At 46.7% G+C, this 15221-nt stretch overlaps 1 protein-coding gene across 8 annotated transcripts in view; it reads left to right on the top strand.

Annotated features, from left to right (window-relative positions):
* OSBPL3 (oxysterol binding protein like 3) overlaps window positions 1-15221 on the top strand; it is a 138617-nt gene that overhangs the window by 75600 nt on the left and 47796 nt on the right. For 5 of the 8 annotated variants that reach the window (XM_074268698.1, XM_074268697.1, XM_074268696.1 and 2 more), the window contains 5 exons: window positions 2954-3121; window positions 4872-4992; window positions 7979-8082; window positions 8258-8350; window positions 9929-10085. In XM_074268698.1, coding sequence (XP_074124799.1) covers window positions 2954-3121; window positions 4872-4992; window positions 7979-8082; window positions 8258-8350; window positions 9929-10085 — 643 coding nt within the window. The remainder of the gene's footprint in view (window positions 1-2953; window positions 3122-4871; window positions 4993-7978; window positions 8083-8257; window positions 8351-9928; window positions 10086-15221) is intronic. The other 3 variants (XM_074268701.1, XM_074268699.1, XM_074268703.1) reach the window with 1 other exon arrangement.

The raw sequence follows: 15221 nt of genomic DNA, 5'->3' as shown, positions 1-15221 counted from the left end.
TGGACATATTGGCAGGTCAAATTGTAGCTCCTGAAATACAGCAGCCGTGTCCGGGAGGAGGCTCGTGGCTGGCCTCTATTCCCAGCACCGGTTTAATTCAAGGGCTCTGGGAGATTGCTAACATTTGGGAGATTCCCCACAATTCCTGCCTGATTTCCTTAGAGCAAAGAATCTCGGTTAATCCATTTGCTTCCATCCTCAGTTTGTGGAGCGTCTCTTGGTGGACTGTGAAGCTGATGGGCCGGCCCATCCATGCCGCCTTTCTCCAGTTTGGGGAGATTCCCAGCACTTAGAGGAAGGCATTCTATTTCCTTTCCCCAAAACTGATGGTGCATTAAAAAAATGATCAGTAACTTGGTTTGAGGCATCAAGAACCTGTTAATCATGAATGTAGGTGATGAAAAGCTGGGAGGGAGAGCTACCAGTCTAAAATGACTGTGACTCCTTCACATGGGATTCTCCCCATCCTCATTCTTTACTAGATACTCACTAGTTGTGTGACTCTGGGCAAGTCACTTAACCTTGGCTTAGCCTTGATTTCTTCAACTGTAAAGTGGGAATAATAGCTTCAGCTTCAAAGTTACTGTGAGGATCAAACGAGATAATTTTTTTTAAAAGCTCTTAGTTGGCGCTTCTATAGAAATGCCATAGGACTAACAGAATCGATCCCTGATTTTGAGGGTCTTGGATATTTGGGGAGGCTTCCAGGCTTGTTTATTATGTGTGCAGAGACATTTGCCAGGTTCCATGATAGAGAAGAAAAAAAGGAATAACTGATCCAAGAAGGAGGAGAGGAGAAAATCCTCACGGGGCTTCTCGTTAACTAAATGAAAATAAGCCGTTCTCTCAGAGGGTTAATAGTCTGTGAAAAAACTTGTCTGCTCTTCATTTGAAGCTCTAGAGAAGTTGGGATTTGTAACCACTAAAGTTCCGGGCGAGGGGGTTGGATTATGTTAATTATGTATGTATGTATATGTATATAATTATATTGATATTAATGATGACTATTAATTGCTAGCATTTATATACATATATATTTTTTCCCCTGAGGCAATTGGGGTTAAGTGACTTGCCCAGGGTCACACAGCCAGGAAATATTAAGTGTCTGAGGTCAGATTTGAACTCAGGTCCTCCTGACTTCAGGGCTGGTGCTCTATCCAGTGTGCCACCTAGCGGCCCCTCAGTGCAATTCTTACTCCCATTTTACAGATAAAGAACATGGCTTTGTCCGGGTTACGCAGCTAAAAGGCTTTTTTGCCCACCATCCGAAGCAGCAAGTGTTTCCACAGTAATTCATTTGTTTAGATTTTATAGCTGAGAAAAGCTCTGGCTGGAATAGCCTTTCCCTTCCCCTTTCATTTCTTTTTGTTATTTGTTTGTTTGGGAGGCATTTGGGATTAAGTGACTTGCCTAGGATCACATAGTTAGTCAATGTTGTGTCTGAGGTTGGATTTGAACTCAGGTTCTCCTGACTCCAGGGCTGGTGCTCTACTAAGCCATCTAGTTGCCCTTCCCCCTCATTCCTCCCTCAGAGACTCTTCTTTCCCATGAAGCTTAGCTCGAATGTGCTTCCTTCCCAAGACGTCTCCTGAGTCCTCCCTCCCCCAAAGCTATGTATCTATGTTTTGTATTGATTTTTCTGGGTACACATATTGTATCCTCCCAGTAGAATTTAAGCTCTTGGAGGGGAGAGATTGTTACATTTTTGCCTAATGTATCTTTGTCCATTGTGTTTGTGGCTAAGGCACCAAGCCCAGTCCCTGGCACACAGTGGGTCCTTACGGACTGCTTGTTAGACTGAGCAGAACCATTGTAATATTTTCATTGTTGCTGGGTTTTTTGCCCAAGAAGTGTCTTCCCTTTGAACCCTCAAAGCAGATTAGCAAGTGCGTACTAAAACAAAAATTGCATTGAATTTTGAACCAGAAATCGTGAAATCCTGCTCCCTTGCCCTGATTAGAGGGAGGGGCTTTTGACCTGGTAAAAATTCAACAGAACAAACAAGCCTTGAGTTCCAGAGACACCTTTAGTATATGCTGATATTTTTTCTATCATGTTGCAGGACATGAAAAAAATGAGGGAAATAAACAGCACATTTGGTGATCCACGGAAAGAGGACTAGGGGCTTGGGTCTTTTTGGTGGTTCAGCCACTTCAATTTTATCTTTGTCCTCAGGGCCCCCTTTGGGGTTTTCTTGGCAGAAATACTGTGAAGTGGTTTGTCACCTCCTTCTCCAGTTCAATTTACAAATGAGGAAACTGAGGCAAAGAGGGTTAAGTGATTTGACCTGGAGTAACACAGCTTTTAAATGTCTGAACTCAGGGCTTCCTGATTCCAGGTCCTTGTATCAACTAGCTGACCTGGTTTGGGTCTCAGAGAATCCTCTCAGTGCTTTGGAAGGCAAGTCAAAATCACTAGTGATGAGTCTTTTTGTGATTTATTGCCATTTATTATATTTATATATATATATATATATATATATATATAATATTTGTATATTACAATACATTATACATAATATATTATATAATATAATTATTGTATAATATATAATATTATATAAAATATAATGTATACTATATTTTATACATTACATAAATTGCAGTTTGTTATATTTATTTATTTTTTAAAAGAATGCAGAAGTTGGCCAGAAGTATCTCAGGCTTCTCATTTCCTCTATGGATTTCCCCTTGAAATAGCATTCGTTCCAGCCTTGTAAGGTTAGAATTCTGACTTTCCAGTGTGCCTTTCTTCAGCCAGCATTTATGCTGTGCCGGTTTTATGCAGGTGCCATTGGTACTGTCCAAGCTGTGGAGGCTCAAGCATGGACTATATACACCACAGGGCTTTGCAGCGGAGGCAGAGGAAGAGCTGGGGGGCCACAGTGGCTGCTTTTGATCTTTTTCAATGTTGTGCTTGACGTATTCCACAACCTCAAGTCTCTCTGTTTTAGGTGAAGTCCGAGGACGTCTTCGATGAGTGGGTGGCCAAGCTCCGTCACCACCGAATGTACCGTCAAAACGAGATCGCCATGTTCCCACGGGATGTTAACCATTTCTTCTCTGCGTCCACTGTCACAGACTCTGCCTCTGCAGTATTTGACTCCGTTTCAACTAGGAAGGTAATTCCAGATGGCTTGGGATGCAGGCATCAGAAGGAAGGAGGGAGGGTGAAAAGAAAAGAAAGGACGGAGGAGGAGGAGGTAAAGAGAAAGGGAAGGAGAGAGGGAGGGAGGAAGGAAAAAGAGTCTCCTTGTACCCTCACCACCGAGATCTGTAGCGGCGAAGGGTTAGTGATGTCCAGCCAAGGACAAGGTGATAGTCCCGCCCTGCTCTGTCCCGAGCTGAGCACATTTGGAGTCTTTCTTTCTGAGGACCACTTATTGGGGAGAATATTGACAAGCTGGAGAGTGTCCGGAGTAGGGTAATCAACAGAGTGAAAAACCTTGAATTATGGTGCATGGAGATCATCTGAGGAACTGCAGAAGGAGAAGAATAGTCTCAGGGGCAGCAGAACTATCTTCAAGCATTTGAAGGCCACCGAGCGAAATCAGGGTTGGACTTGTTCTGCTCGAGAGTAGCCGGGGATGTGGGGGAAGCAGGCTGCTTTGGGCTCCTTGTGACCAAAGATTAATGGGTGTCTTAGGAAGCAGGAGTCTCCATTCATTCGAGGTCTTTAAGCAAAGGTTGGATGACTCTTCATGGAATAATTTAGAGAAAGGATTCTTGTTCAGCTTAAAGTGGGTGCCCCCTTCGCAAACTGTCCAATTCTAAGATTTTGTGATAGACCGGAACCTGTTTCCCATGCACAAATGCATGAATGAGACTTCCTTTCCTTGCTAGTATTTCTGCTTTAATCCTACTTAATTATTTAACGGTGTTTGTGCAGTCAGTTCAAACTGGGAATTTTGCAGCAAAATTAAGAAGGAAAATCACACACACACACATCTGCATAACACCTCCCTGGAACAGGTCATTTTACAGATGAGAAAACTGAGGTTCAGAGAGCTTCAAAAACTGGCTTAAGTTGCTTAACTGGAAGAACTGGGGCTTGAGCCCTGTGACTCAGTCCATTGATCTTTTCATGAGCTTTCTTTCCCTGTTACTATTTCTGCTCTAATCATACTTAATTATTTAACTGTGTTTGTGCAGTCACTTCCAACTGGGGTAACCAGATAATTTAATAAAGGTCGTACAGTGAGAGTATGTAGAAAAGAGTATACTTCCCTCCCGAAAATATGTTTTCCACTCCCCCCATCTGTCTATCTATGTCTGTCTGTCTGTCTGTTTATCTTTCTCTGTGTTTGTGTGTGTCTATCTCTCCCTCCCTCTCTTCTCTCTTCTTCCTCCCCTTTCTCCTTTCCTGTTTCTCTTTTTCTTTACTTCTTCTTCTCTCCCTCCTGCTCTACTTTCCTCTCTGTGTGTCTCTGTCCTTCTCTCTCTCTCCTTTCTCTGTGTCTCTCTCCATCTTCCCTTCTCTTTCCTTCCCATCTTCCTTCTCTTCCCCTTCCCCTTCTCTTCCATCTCCCCTTTTCTTTCCCTTCTTTCTTTTCCTCTCTCTGTCTTTTCTGTCCTCCCTGTCCCTCATCTGGCTTGACCTCGCTCTCCCCCAACCATGAATGAATGAAGTCACCTAGCCATGGGTATTTGTAAAAAACCATTCCACATGATGTTTCGCTGTTGGCTGGGTCTGTGACCTTGTTACTTTGGCAGGAGGGGAAGTCAAGGATGGTAGCTCCGGGTCTGATGGTGTCTGCCGGGCCTCCCTACCAGGCCCTGGCATCCCATCACGGGCCAGGCTGCTTTGCCTCCTCGGCCAAATCGCCAGGAAATATTTGTGTTCCTCATCCCCCTTTGTTGTCTGTGGAACAGCGCGGCAGCATATCAAAGCAGAGCTCGTTGCAGACGGGGAGCAGTTTGTCGTTCGGCTGTGGAGAAGTCAGGTTCCCCATCTGGCCCCAGTCTTGCGAAGACATGGAAAAGTGCTCCAAAGGTAGAGTCTCTAGAGCTCAGGCCGGGTTCATCCTCAAAGGGAGGTATTTGTCCCCTCTCCACTTTGCCCCTTACCTTTTGTTCCTGAAGTCGATTGATGGGAGGTCACTGCAGGGTAGATGCTGAGCAGGGGGGATCCTGGGAATCACCTCCTCCAACCCGCTGCTTTCTCAGAAGAGAAAATTAAGTCCAGAAGGGAGTGAGTGGTTCATGGTCATCTAGTGGACCAATAATAATGGCAGCAACTGATGTTAGCAGAGTGCCATGAAATAGGCCAAAGTTCTCTAACATGTGTTGTCCCATCCAGCTCTCACTAGTCCTGTGGGTCCTACGGACTTCACTCCACAGAGAGAGAAACGGAGACTCTTTGAGACTCTGATGGTCGCCCTGCTGGTAACCTCTGAGTCTGAGCCTGCCTTGCCGGTCATTGCACCACACTGTCCTCTCCAGCATGGCTAAAGCCATACATCTGACAATGAGGGTCATACCTTGATTCTGGAGTCTGGATCTCATTTCTTTTTTAAAAAGTTATTTATTTTTAATTCACATTGCTTCATGAGTCATGTTGGGAGAGAAAAATCAGAGCAAAAGGGAAAAACTAGGAGAGAGGAAAAAAAAGAAAAAAGAAGTGAACCCAGCATGTGTGGATTTGCATTCAGTCTCCTCAGTTCTTTTTCTGGCTGCAGATGGCATTTTCTGTCCAAAATCTACTGGGCTTGCCTTGGATCACTGAACCGCTGAGAAGAATTTCCTAGTTGATCATCGCATATTCTTGCTGTTATTGTGGATCATGTGTTCCTGGTTCTTGTTTCACGCAGCAATCGTTCTTATAAATCTTTCCGGGCCTTTCTATAATCAGCTTGTTCGTCATTTTTTAATAGAACAATAATATTCCTTACTGTTCTATTAAAAATGACCAGCAGGATGATTTCAGAAAGGCCTGGAGAGACTGACAGGAACTGATGCTGAGTGAAATGAGCAGGACCAGGAGATCGTTGTACACGGCAACAAGATTATACAATGATCAGTTCTGATGGACGTGGCCAGTTCCAATGGTCTTGTGATGGAGAGAGTCATCTACACCCAGAGAGGACTGTGGGAACTGAGTGTGGACCACAACATAGCATTTTCATTCTTGTTGTTTGCTTTCTCATTTTTTTTCTTTTTGATCTGATTTTTCTTGTGGAACATGATAACTGTGGAAATAGGTATAGAAGTCTTTGCTTAGCATATATTGGATTGCCATCTAGGGGAAGGGGTGAGGAGAAGGGAGGGAAAAAATTTGGACACAAGGTTTTGCAAGGGTCAATATTTAAAATTATCCATGCATATGTTATGAAAATAAAAAGTGTTAATTAAAAAAATAGGAAAAAAAAAGAACAATAATATTTCATTATCTCTATGTACCACAACTTGTTCAGCCATTTCCCAGTTGATGGGCATCTATCTACTCGTTTTCTGGTTCTTTTTTAACCACAAAAAGAGCTGCTACAAACATTTTTGTCCAAGTGAGCTGGATTATACTAATAATGGAGCCATTTTTTCTCTGGGGGCTTCAGTTTCCCCCTTTGGAGGTTAGCGTCCATGGCTTCCGATGTATGGTTTGGGCCTCCTGCAGATTGTCTATTGAGTAAACATGAGCATCGCTGTCTCCTTGGCTTCTTAGCCTCAGATTAGCTGAGCCGGCCTTCTAACCCACGTCCTCTGGCCCTCAGTGCAATGCCCTTTGCCCTGCCTTGTTTTTCCTCCCAGGAGCGAAGGGTTTTTAGCTAACAAGAGGTGTCTGTTGAAACTTGACAGGTAATCTTCTCTCTTCCATAAACACCTCTGTGACCACCTCCCTTCCCTTTTGGCCATGTGAGCTTTGTCCTCCCAGGCTGCCTCACCTTTGACCCTGGAAAGCTGCCTTTGCCACGGAGGCCTTTCCAGAGTCCATGGTATGATTTCCAGAATCAAAACACAGGCTATCAGAGCAATGAACTGATAATGACGGAAGGATTCGCAGAGAATGTAAATGTGGGAGCCAGTTGTTGCTCAGGGAGTTAGCTCAGGGAAATCTGTTTTAGGCAAATCTGCAGACAGCACTTTTACGTGAAAGTCTGGATCTCCAGAAGGAAAAGCCTCCTGCTTCATTCTAGACAGAGATCAAACGTCACCATATTTTGATGTTGGCCATGTGGGGCAAAGGTTAATGCCTTCTTTGTGACCTTGCAGCCTTCCCAGGTGATGCAAGCAGGTATCAGATTGTGACAGCCGTTCCCGGGAAGTTCATTCCTGAACTAGGAGCTGGCCTGAAAATGGGTCCCACAAAACATGGAAAGCCTCAGAGAGATGCTCTGACACAGCATTGGCGTGGGGAGATTGGATCTTATTGACCTTATAGGAAGATACATGTGCACTTGTTAATGGAGACTTTTTTTTTTTTATTATTTAATTTATGATAAGGAAATTAAAAATATGGTATAAGATTTCATATTCTTTTTTTTTTTTTTTTCTTTAAACTTCACAAACATTTCCTAGGAGATCTTGGGACAAGGAAAAGGTTATGTTGTGTGTCAGCCACACAAACATCTGACAGAGTATACCATTTTTTGCCCCCTTGTCCACCACCTCTCTACCGAGAGGAGAGAAAGCTGTTTCACTGTCTGCTCCCCGGGGCTGAGATCAGTCATTACAATTCATCAGAGGTCAACTCCCACGTAGTGTTGTCTTTGTTGCCCTCATTTTACTCATTGCGGACGCCATTTTGTAGGTTCTTTCTTCTTCATGCTAAACATTTTGCCAAATTCTACTCATCCATTGTTTCAGCACGGCAAGATTCCCGTTGTTCACATATCCCAATCTGCTCAGTCAGAGGAGCAGGTTCAGGTCCTGGCTCTGCCCTTTGTCCCATTTCCACTTTTGTAAAATGAGGATTTGGACAAGATTGTCTCTACCGTCCCTTCCTGTGATTGCACTTCCCTTCACTTGTGTTCCTGTTCCTCCAGACCTGGCCCACTGTCACACCTACCTGGTGGAGATGAGTCAGCTCCTCCAGAGCATGGAGGTCCTTCACAGGACTTACTCGGCCCCAGCGATAAACGCCCTTCAGGTCAGTGGGATCCCCCGGGCTCGCCCGCCTTTCCTCCTCCGGGCCCGGGGGGCTGCCAGTCGGTCACCGTGGCCCGCCGGCTGCTGCGGATGGGGCTTGGTGCTGCTCTGCTGGCCCATGGATACGTTCTGTGGAGCCTCATGCCCTTTCCTCTCTTTCCTCTTTTGTGCTGAAGGGTGGCGCTTTTGAAAGTCCCAAAAAGGAAAAAAGGCCCCACAGACGGTGGCGGGCGAGAGCTATTAGCAAGGAGGCCAAAGGAATGCTGCAGGTAACCTGAGCCCCCGGGACGCTTGCCCCACTTTGGCTACTTCTCTGCCCTTTGCGGCAGAGGACACTTCTGGAAGAGATGCGCACTTAGGGGCAGAACAGGAGTACCCGGCGCCCCCGTGGCCATCGGGCCGACCCCAGGGGACCGAGTTACTGACTCGCTCCCCAAATGTCCCAGGCAGATAATGGAGGCTGGAGGGATTGACCTAAGGGATGGAGAGCTGAGAGCAAGCTCCTGCTTGGGCAGGGAAGGTGGCCTTTGATCGCTCCACTGGCACGGTGGGTCACTCCACTGATGTTAGAAAATGGCGGCAGACAGCGGTTCCAGAGGCTCCCCCTTCTCTCTGACTCTTCTGAGCGCTCCTTCCCTGCCTGAGTTGGGCTGTGGCTGATGGTGGCCCTTCCCCGCTGCCTCAGATTCTGCTGGCTCTGCCCAGAATCTGAGAGGCCTCGAGCTGCTCGGGGCAAAGGCTCGTCTGGCTCCTCGTGTCCCTTTTGCTCACACGCTGCCTCCCCCCGTGCCTTCAGAAGTTGCTGGGCAGGAGTCCAGGGTCACTCTTCTGGCCCAGCCCTCCATATTAAACAGGGATAGCCACTAGACCAAAGCAGCGGCCTGGGCCCCGGGCCTTGCTCTCAGGCGCAGTAAATACTGCCGAGGGCCAGGAAATGCGAGGGGTCCTGAGGTGAGGCAAGCTGCTTGGATGGCATAAGGCAACCTTTAAAGCCAAGACTCCCAGGTAGACCTTCCTTGTTTACAGGTAAGGGGATTGAGGCGTAAGGCGTGAGCTGACGTCCAATTTCCCGCAGCTAGTCGGTGTTTGAGACCGGGATCTGAATCCGGGTCCTCACGATCCCGAGTCCTGTGCCCTGATCCTTGCATAAAGCTGTCTCCCCAAAGAACCGGGGGACCCAGCAATGTGGGTATTGCCCCTAGGATGCTGACTGCAGCTTCTCCATCCCCATTTGCTTAAAGGCACTGAAGGATGTTCAGGGACAAATAACCGTCTCCTAGAAATAAATTCTCTCCAAAAAGGGAAGGGACAATCTGCAGCTGGATCTGTAGATGGTCCCTTGCAATGATGAGCGTTGAATAATCTACACGCCTAGTTTTCTGACCACCCTATGAGCTAGGGGCTCAGTTGGGCCCTGTTTTTCTCATGGGGAAACTGAGATTCAGAAGCACTTAATACCCAGCCCAGGCCACACAGCCGGCTGACATCTGAGGTGGGATTTGAACCACTGACTCTAGCTAGAGCACTTGCCTTCCTCACTCACACATTGGGACAACTGAGGCAGCAGAACGCCAAGCTTCCCTTTGAAGTTTTCCTGAAGCGAACGTGGCTTCTTGCCCATCTGCACTTCAGTGGAAGCTCTTGGGGACGAGCTGGTTCTCAGAACTCAGGTTTGGGGAGCTTTGGGGGCTCCTCTGGGGCCGGAGAAGACAGTGCCATCTGTCTGGGGCCCGAACCTCAACTCTGGCAGGTGGCTTGGGGGAGAGGGGGAAGGGAAGAAGGTGGGGGACGGGAGAGCTCTCCCCGCTCCGCCCCTTCAGAAACCTGCTCTGTTGCTGTCGCCCCAGGTCCCCAAGCCTTATTCGGGCCCGATCAGGCTCCACGCGTCCAATCCGAATTTATCAACACTGGATTTTGGAGAAGACAAAAATTACTCTGATGGCTCCGAGACCTCATCAGAGTTTTCCAAAATGCAGGAAGACCTGTGTCACATTGCACACAAAGGTAAGGACGCCGTTTGTTCCCCTCGATATGGAACATTGCTTAAGGCGTTTCTCAGTATGGCGTGTGGGGGACCGGACTGCTGGCCGTCCTCGGCCCGGCCCTGCCCAGCCATCCCTGGGCATCTTCTGAGCACGAGAGAGTGAGTGACTGGCCACCCTGCTCCTCTGTCTGTGTCCGTGGTGGAGCTTGGACTTCCTGCCCTTCTCTGTCTTCTCCCCTCACCCCAAACTCCTGCCGCCTCCACCAGCTCTTTGAAACAGACTAGTTAAAGCTTGGCCCTGTTCTCCAGGTCAAGCCCAAGTCTTTGGTGCCATTTTAAGCGTATACTCTGTAGTTCAGTGGCTCTGCATCTTGATGTGTCCTCCTTCTAGACTCAGATCTGGTGGCCCTCCCCTCCTGCCCTTCCCTTTCCATAAGCGTGCGCCAATAGAGCGAGACCTTCCTTGAGTTCCCTTTTCCTCTCACAGATAGATCCCCAAAAAGAACCTGGCTGCCCATTGGTCATCCTTATACATTCAATTAGTGAACATTTATTAAATGTCTGTTGTGTGCCAGGTATTGTACTAAGCTCTAGAGACACAGAAGGCAAAAGACCACTGCTGCCCTCAAAGAGCTCACGGTCTAATGGGGGAGACAAGAAGCAAACAAATATATACACGAAAAAGCGAGTGTTCAGCATTGCTCAGGGGAAGCTCTTTATTCCGCTTTTCTGTAATGGGCCGTTGAAGCCCATCATGCTCTTCTCAGTGTCCTCTGGGCAATCCTCATTTCTGACGGATCCTAGACTGAATGCAGCCTCAGAGGCATCTGGCTCCACGTGTGCATGGTACAGATGAGGAAACTGAGCCCTGAGGGGGAAGTGAAGGGGAAGCCACCTAGGTCCATAAGAAAGAGCCGAGTGGGACTCGGTTCCCTGGGCGAGGCTGCCTTGCAGTTATGCAGAAGTCCAGGAAGAATCCGCCTCACAGAAGGCTTCGAGGAGAAGGGGAGAGACCTCGGCAGCTTCCTGGCTCATAAATCTCGACCTTCGGGACAAAATTGTACCAGCGTCCCCTCTCTGCAAAGTGCTTGACGTCATTTCATCTGTCCCCCGCAAGGACCCTGAGAGGGCAGTGTTATTGGGATCCCCATTTTGTGCACGAGGAAGCCCGAGTTAAGTTATTTGCTCAAAGTAACAGAGCTCAGGGAGGCGTTGAGCTAGGGCTTCCCGACCCAGGAGCTCTGAAATGAGGCATCTGAGGTTTCACAGCTGGTGGAAGCAGAACTGGAACCGGAGGAGAACCAGAACCTCTTGCCCAGACAGCCCTGAATTCTTCTGGGCCCACTTTGTCTGGCTGGGCTGGATGACTGGGGGGCCCTTTCCAGGCCCATCGTGATCGTTTGTGTGTATGAGTATGAATGTTGTGTGTGAGTGTGAGTGTGTGACTGTACGTGTGGCTGTGTCTAAGTGTAGTGTGTGAGTGTTTGTGATTTTCCCATGACTAATAGCTCCTCCCTGGGACCCCTTCGAGACCCAGTCCCTCCACACTGACCTATCCCGGACTTCCTTCACGGCCTCCCATAAGTGCTCCCGGGAGAAGCCGCCCAAAGGGCTGGGGGCCACCTCTAGAGAAAAGCTTCCTAATCTTCTCTGCAGCCCAGCATTCTGGGAAAGTCTGTGGGCCCGTTCCCAGAATCATGCTTTTAAAGGCATCAAATAAAATAAGATTACAAAAGTGACTAATAATTTTGAAATGCAGTTACATTAAAAAAAACAAAAACAAAAAACTGGGGGCAGGTGAAGAATGGCAGCTCTAGGTTTCGCTGTGGGACGGCATCAGTGAAGAGTCTGAAAAATCCATCAGTCCGTGCCTCCTTTGAGCCTGGGCTCCGCCCTCCTGCTTTCCTCGCCTTCCCATGAGCCTCCTCACCTGTGAACTCCTCCACGGGCACTCACCTCCCCTTCTCCAACTCCTGCCCCCCTCTTGCTCAGGCTGACATTCATCCTTTGACCTTCGGCTTGTGGCTGAATAGCCTAAGAATACTCATTAGCCATATTATAACTATAGTTTACATTGATTTAACTCTTTGGTTGCCACAAAGCATCTCATTCCCTGGTCATTCGATTCCCACAGCAACCCTGGGCAGTAGATGCTCTTATTATTTCCATTTTACAGATGGAAACTCAGAATGGTTGAGGTTAAGTGACTCTGGGGTCTCACAATAAGCAGCTGAGGTAATCCCGCAGTGAATCTGATTTGAACTGGTTATTGAAGGAGGCCAGGGAAGGGAGCCAGTGGAGGTAAGAGTGATCACTACAAAGGCTTGGAATTGAGAGAGCCAGTGTTTAAGATATTTCAGGATATTCAATCAGAAAGTAAGCATTTATTAAGCACCTACTACAGCAGTCAATCAGTAAACATTTATTAAGCACCTTCTATGTGTCAGACATTCTAAGTGCCGGAGATGCAAAGAAAGGCAGAAATCAGCTCTTGATCTCATGGAACTCGCAGTCGAATGGGGGAGACAACAGGCAGACTCTATACAAACAAGCTCTAGCCAGGAGATAAACCAGAGAGAAGGCAGGGGAAGGGAGAGGGCTTGGGAAAAGCTGCCTGGAGCAAGTGGGGTCCAGCTGGGACTCAGAACGAGTGAGGGAAGCTAGCAGGCAAGCATGAGGGGGGAGAGCATGGCAGGTGTGGGGGACACCCAGAGGAAACTCCTGGAGGCTGGAGATGAAGGGTTTCGTTTGAAGAATAGCCGGGAGACCTATGTGACTATTTTGAAAAGTGTATTTGAGTCCTGTGTTCCAGGCAGGGCGTGGGTGTGAAGTATAAGAAAATAAGAAAAATTAAAAGTACAAGAAAATGAAAAATAAGAAACTAGAACTAGACTAAGTGGCACTTTTAATACCCAGGGATTTTGTGTTTTATCCTGGAGGTGAGAAATAGCCATGGGGTTGAGGAGTGAGTGGGGGTGGAGATAGTGGACAAGAGTGGTCTGCTCTGCCTGAGCTGAAGGTGGGCAGATCCCAGAAGCCATTGCCTTAGTCCTGGTGTGAGATGCCGGGCCCGGGCAGGGGGCTGTATTTGAGAGATGCTGCAAAGGTGAAGTTTGTAAACTTTGGCCCCAGCTCAACACTGAGAACACTCAGAGACAGCGAGGGTCCTAAGCTGGAGCCTGGGGTGGGGGTGGGGGGCTTGCTCTCCATAGTTACAGGAAGGTGGTCGGAGCTGGAGGCTCTAGGGGAAAGACAATTTCGGACTTGCTGAGTTGTCGAGAGTTGCAGGAACATAGAGAATGAGCGGCTGCCAAGGGAGGAAGGGACCGGCTTATGAAGAGCTTGAAATAGCAAATAAAAGAGTTTAGATCTGACCCTTTTCTATTTAAACCCGTACTGGAAGTACTTTGTACACAGTAGGTGCCTAATAAAAGTGGATTGAAAAAAATTGTTTTAAGTAAGTATCTGATGTAGGAATTAAACACACATTTTCTGACTGTAAGTCCAATTCTATTTGCACATTTCAGAATGATGTCATCCTAGTAAAAAAAATTTTGGCCTACCCATTTTTAAGTATGTGGCTGTTAAATGGGTATTCCTGTACATGATGTGAAATAGCGAAGCTATTTTTTCAATTGGCAAACTATGTCAGATGCAGTACTAGCGCTTTAGTGGCTGTTGGCAGAGGGAGGTCCTGCCCGCCTCCGCCCTGACAGCTGGTGCTGGAAAAGTTACTCAGAGCTATGGCAGGAATAGATGTGAGGCCATATTTGCCTGTCATAGGTAGTAGCCCTGAATCCATTTGGCAAACTATGTCGAGGTGGTTGAGTAATGAGTAAGGCTGTTCTAGAATCAGTTTATTTATTTATTATTTTAATAACATGATATTAATAATAATTTTTTTTTCATTTTTATTTTATTTATTTTTTCCCCCTGAGGCTGGAGTTAAGTGACTTGCCCAGGGTCACACAGCTAGGAAGTGTTAAGTGTCTGAGGCCAGATTTGAACTCAGGTCCTCCTGACTCCAGCGCTGGTGCTCTGTCCACTGCGCCACCTAGCTGCCCCCTGTTTTTTTCATTTTTAGATGAAGGAGAATGTTGAGGTTCTTCCTTGAAAGGTTTTTTAAAAAGAGATTCTGAACACTTGTTGTCATTCCAAATGAAGCCAAAGACTATGTCATTTAGACCTGGAAGGGACTTTGGAGGTCATCTGTCCAGTTCTGTCAATTTCCTGAGTAGTAATATATATGGCCCAAAGACATCACCCATCATAGGTGTATCTTGGGATCGGAGCTGTCCGACTCCCTTCATTTGACTGAGGCGCAGACAAGAGAAGGGATTCGCCCTGGATCTATGCAGGTGGCAGGGCTGGGTTTTGAACCCTCTGCCTCCAGAGCGTGTGCTTTTCCCACCATACCATATCATCTTGGGAGCCAGTGAGATTTTAAAATGAGAAAATCAAGATCTGGAAGGATTTATTCTCATCTTTTGTGAATGCTAGAAAATAAGCAAACAGACCAAAACATTTCAAAAACAAAAAACAAAAACAAAACAAAACAACAAAAAAAAAAAACGGTCCAAATCATTCTTTAGCATACCGTGCATGTTGCGTACACTTAATAATTGTTTCCTTAATTGGATAGAACTTCAAATATTCCCCAAAGAATTCGATTGTGATGAAGGGAAAAGTCTTGTTTCTGGCATTTGGAGTTGACTAAAAAGCTATTGCTGCAGGAGGTTTGGTTCCCCATTTGGGTGATAATTGCTGCTAAGACAGAGACGGTGACTGTCTGGCTCTCTTGCCAGGGATATGAAGATATACTATCACTTGGACCTTTTAATCTTTTTTTCTATTTAAAAAAAGCTTGCTAGGAACAAACAAACAGCTAAGAAATCATTTTGCAAATAATCAGAAATGTCCATGGAGAAAGAAAGAGTGTTCTTGAAGTGTCTGGAAGCTGCTGTTTCCTATTACTTTGGACATAAAAACAATGTCCACAAACACAGATTTATCCCTTCTACCTCCACAACGTCTTTGACCTTGTGCCTTCTCTAAAACAACTAGCCAGATACTAGAACGCCGGACCTGAGATCAAATATCATCTCAGACACTCAGCTCTGTGCCCTTTAGCTCTCTGTAAAATGGGGATAAAAAGG

This window comes from Sminthopsis crassicaudata, chromosome 5 (genome assembly GCF_048593235.1).
Source record: "Sminthopsis crassicaudata isolate SCR6 chromosome 5, ASM4859323v1, whole genome shotgun sequence".
Classification (NCBI taxonomy): Eukaryota; Metazoa; Chordata; class Mammalia; order Dasyuromorphia; family Dasyuridae; genus Sminthopsis; species Sminthopsis crassicaudata.
The sequence above is the reverse complement of the archived record's forward strand: the minus strand, read 5'-3'. Positions and strand labels throughout refer to the sequence as shown.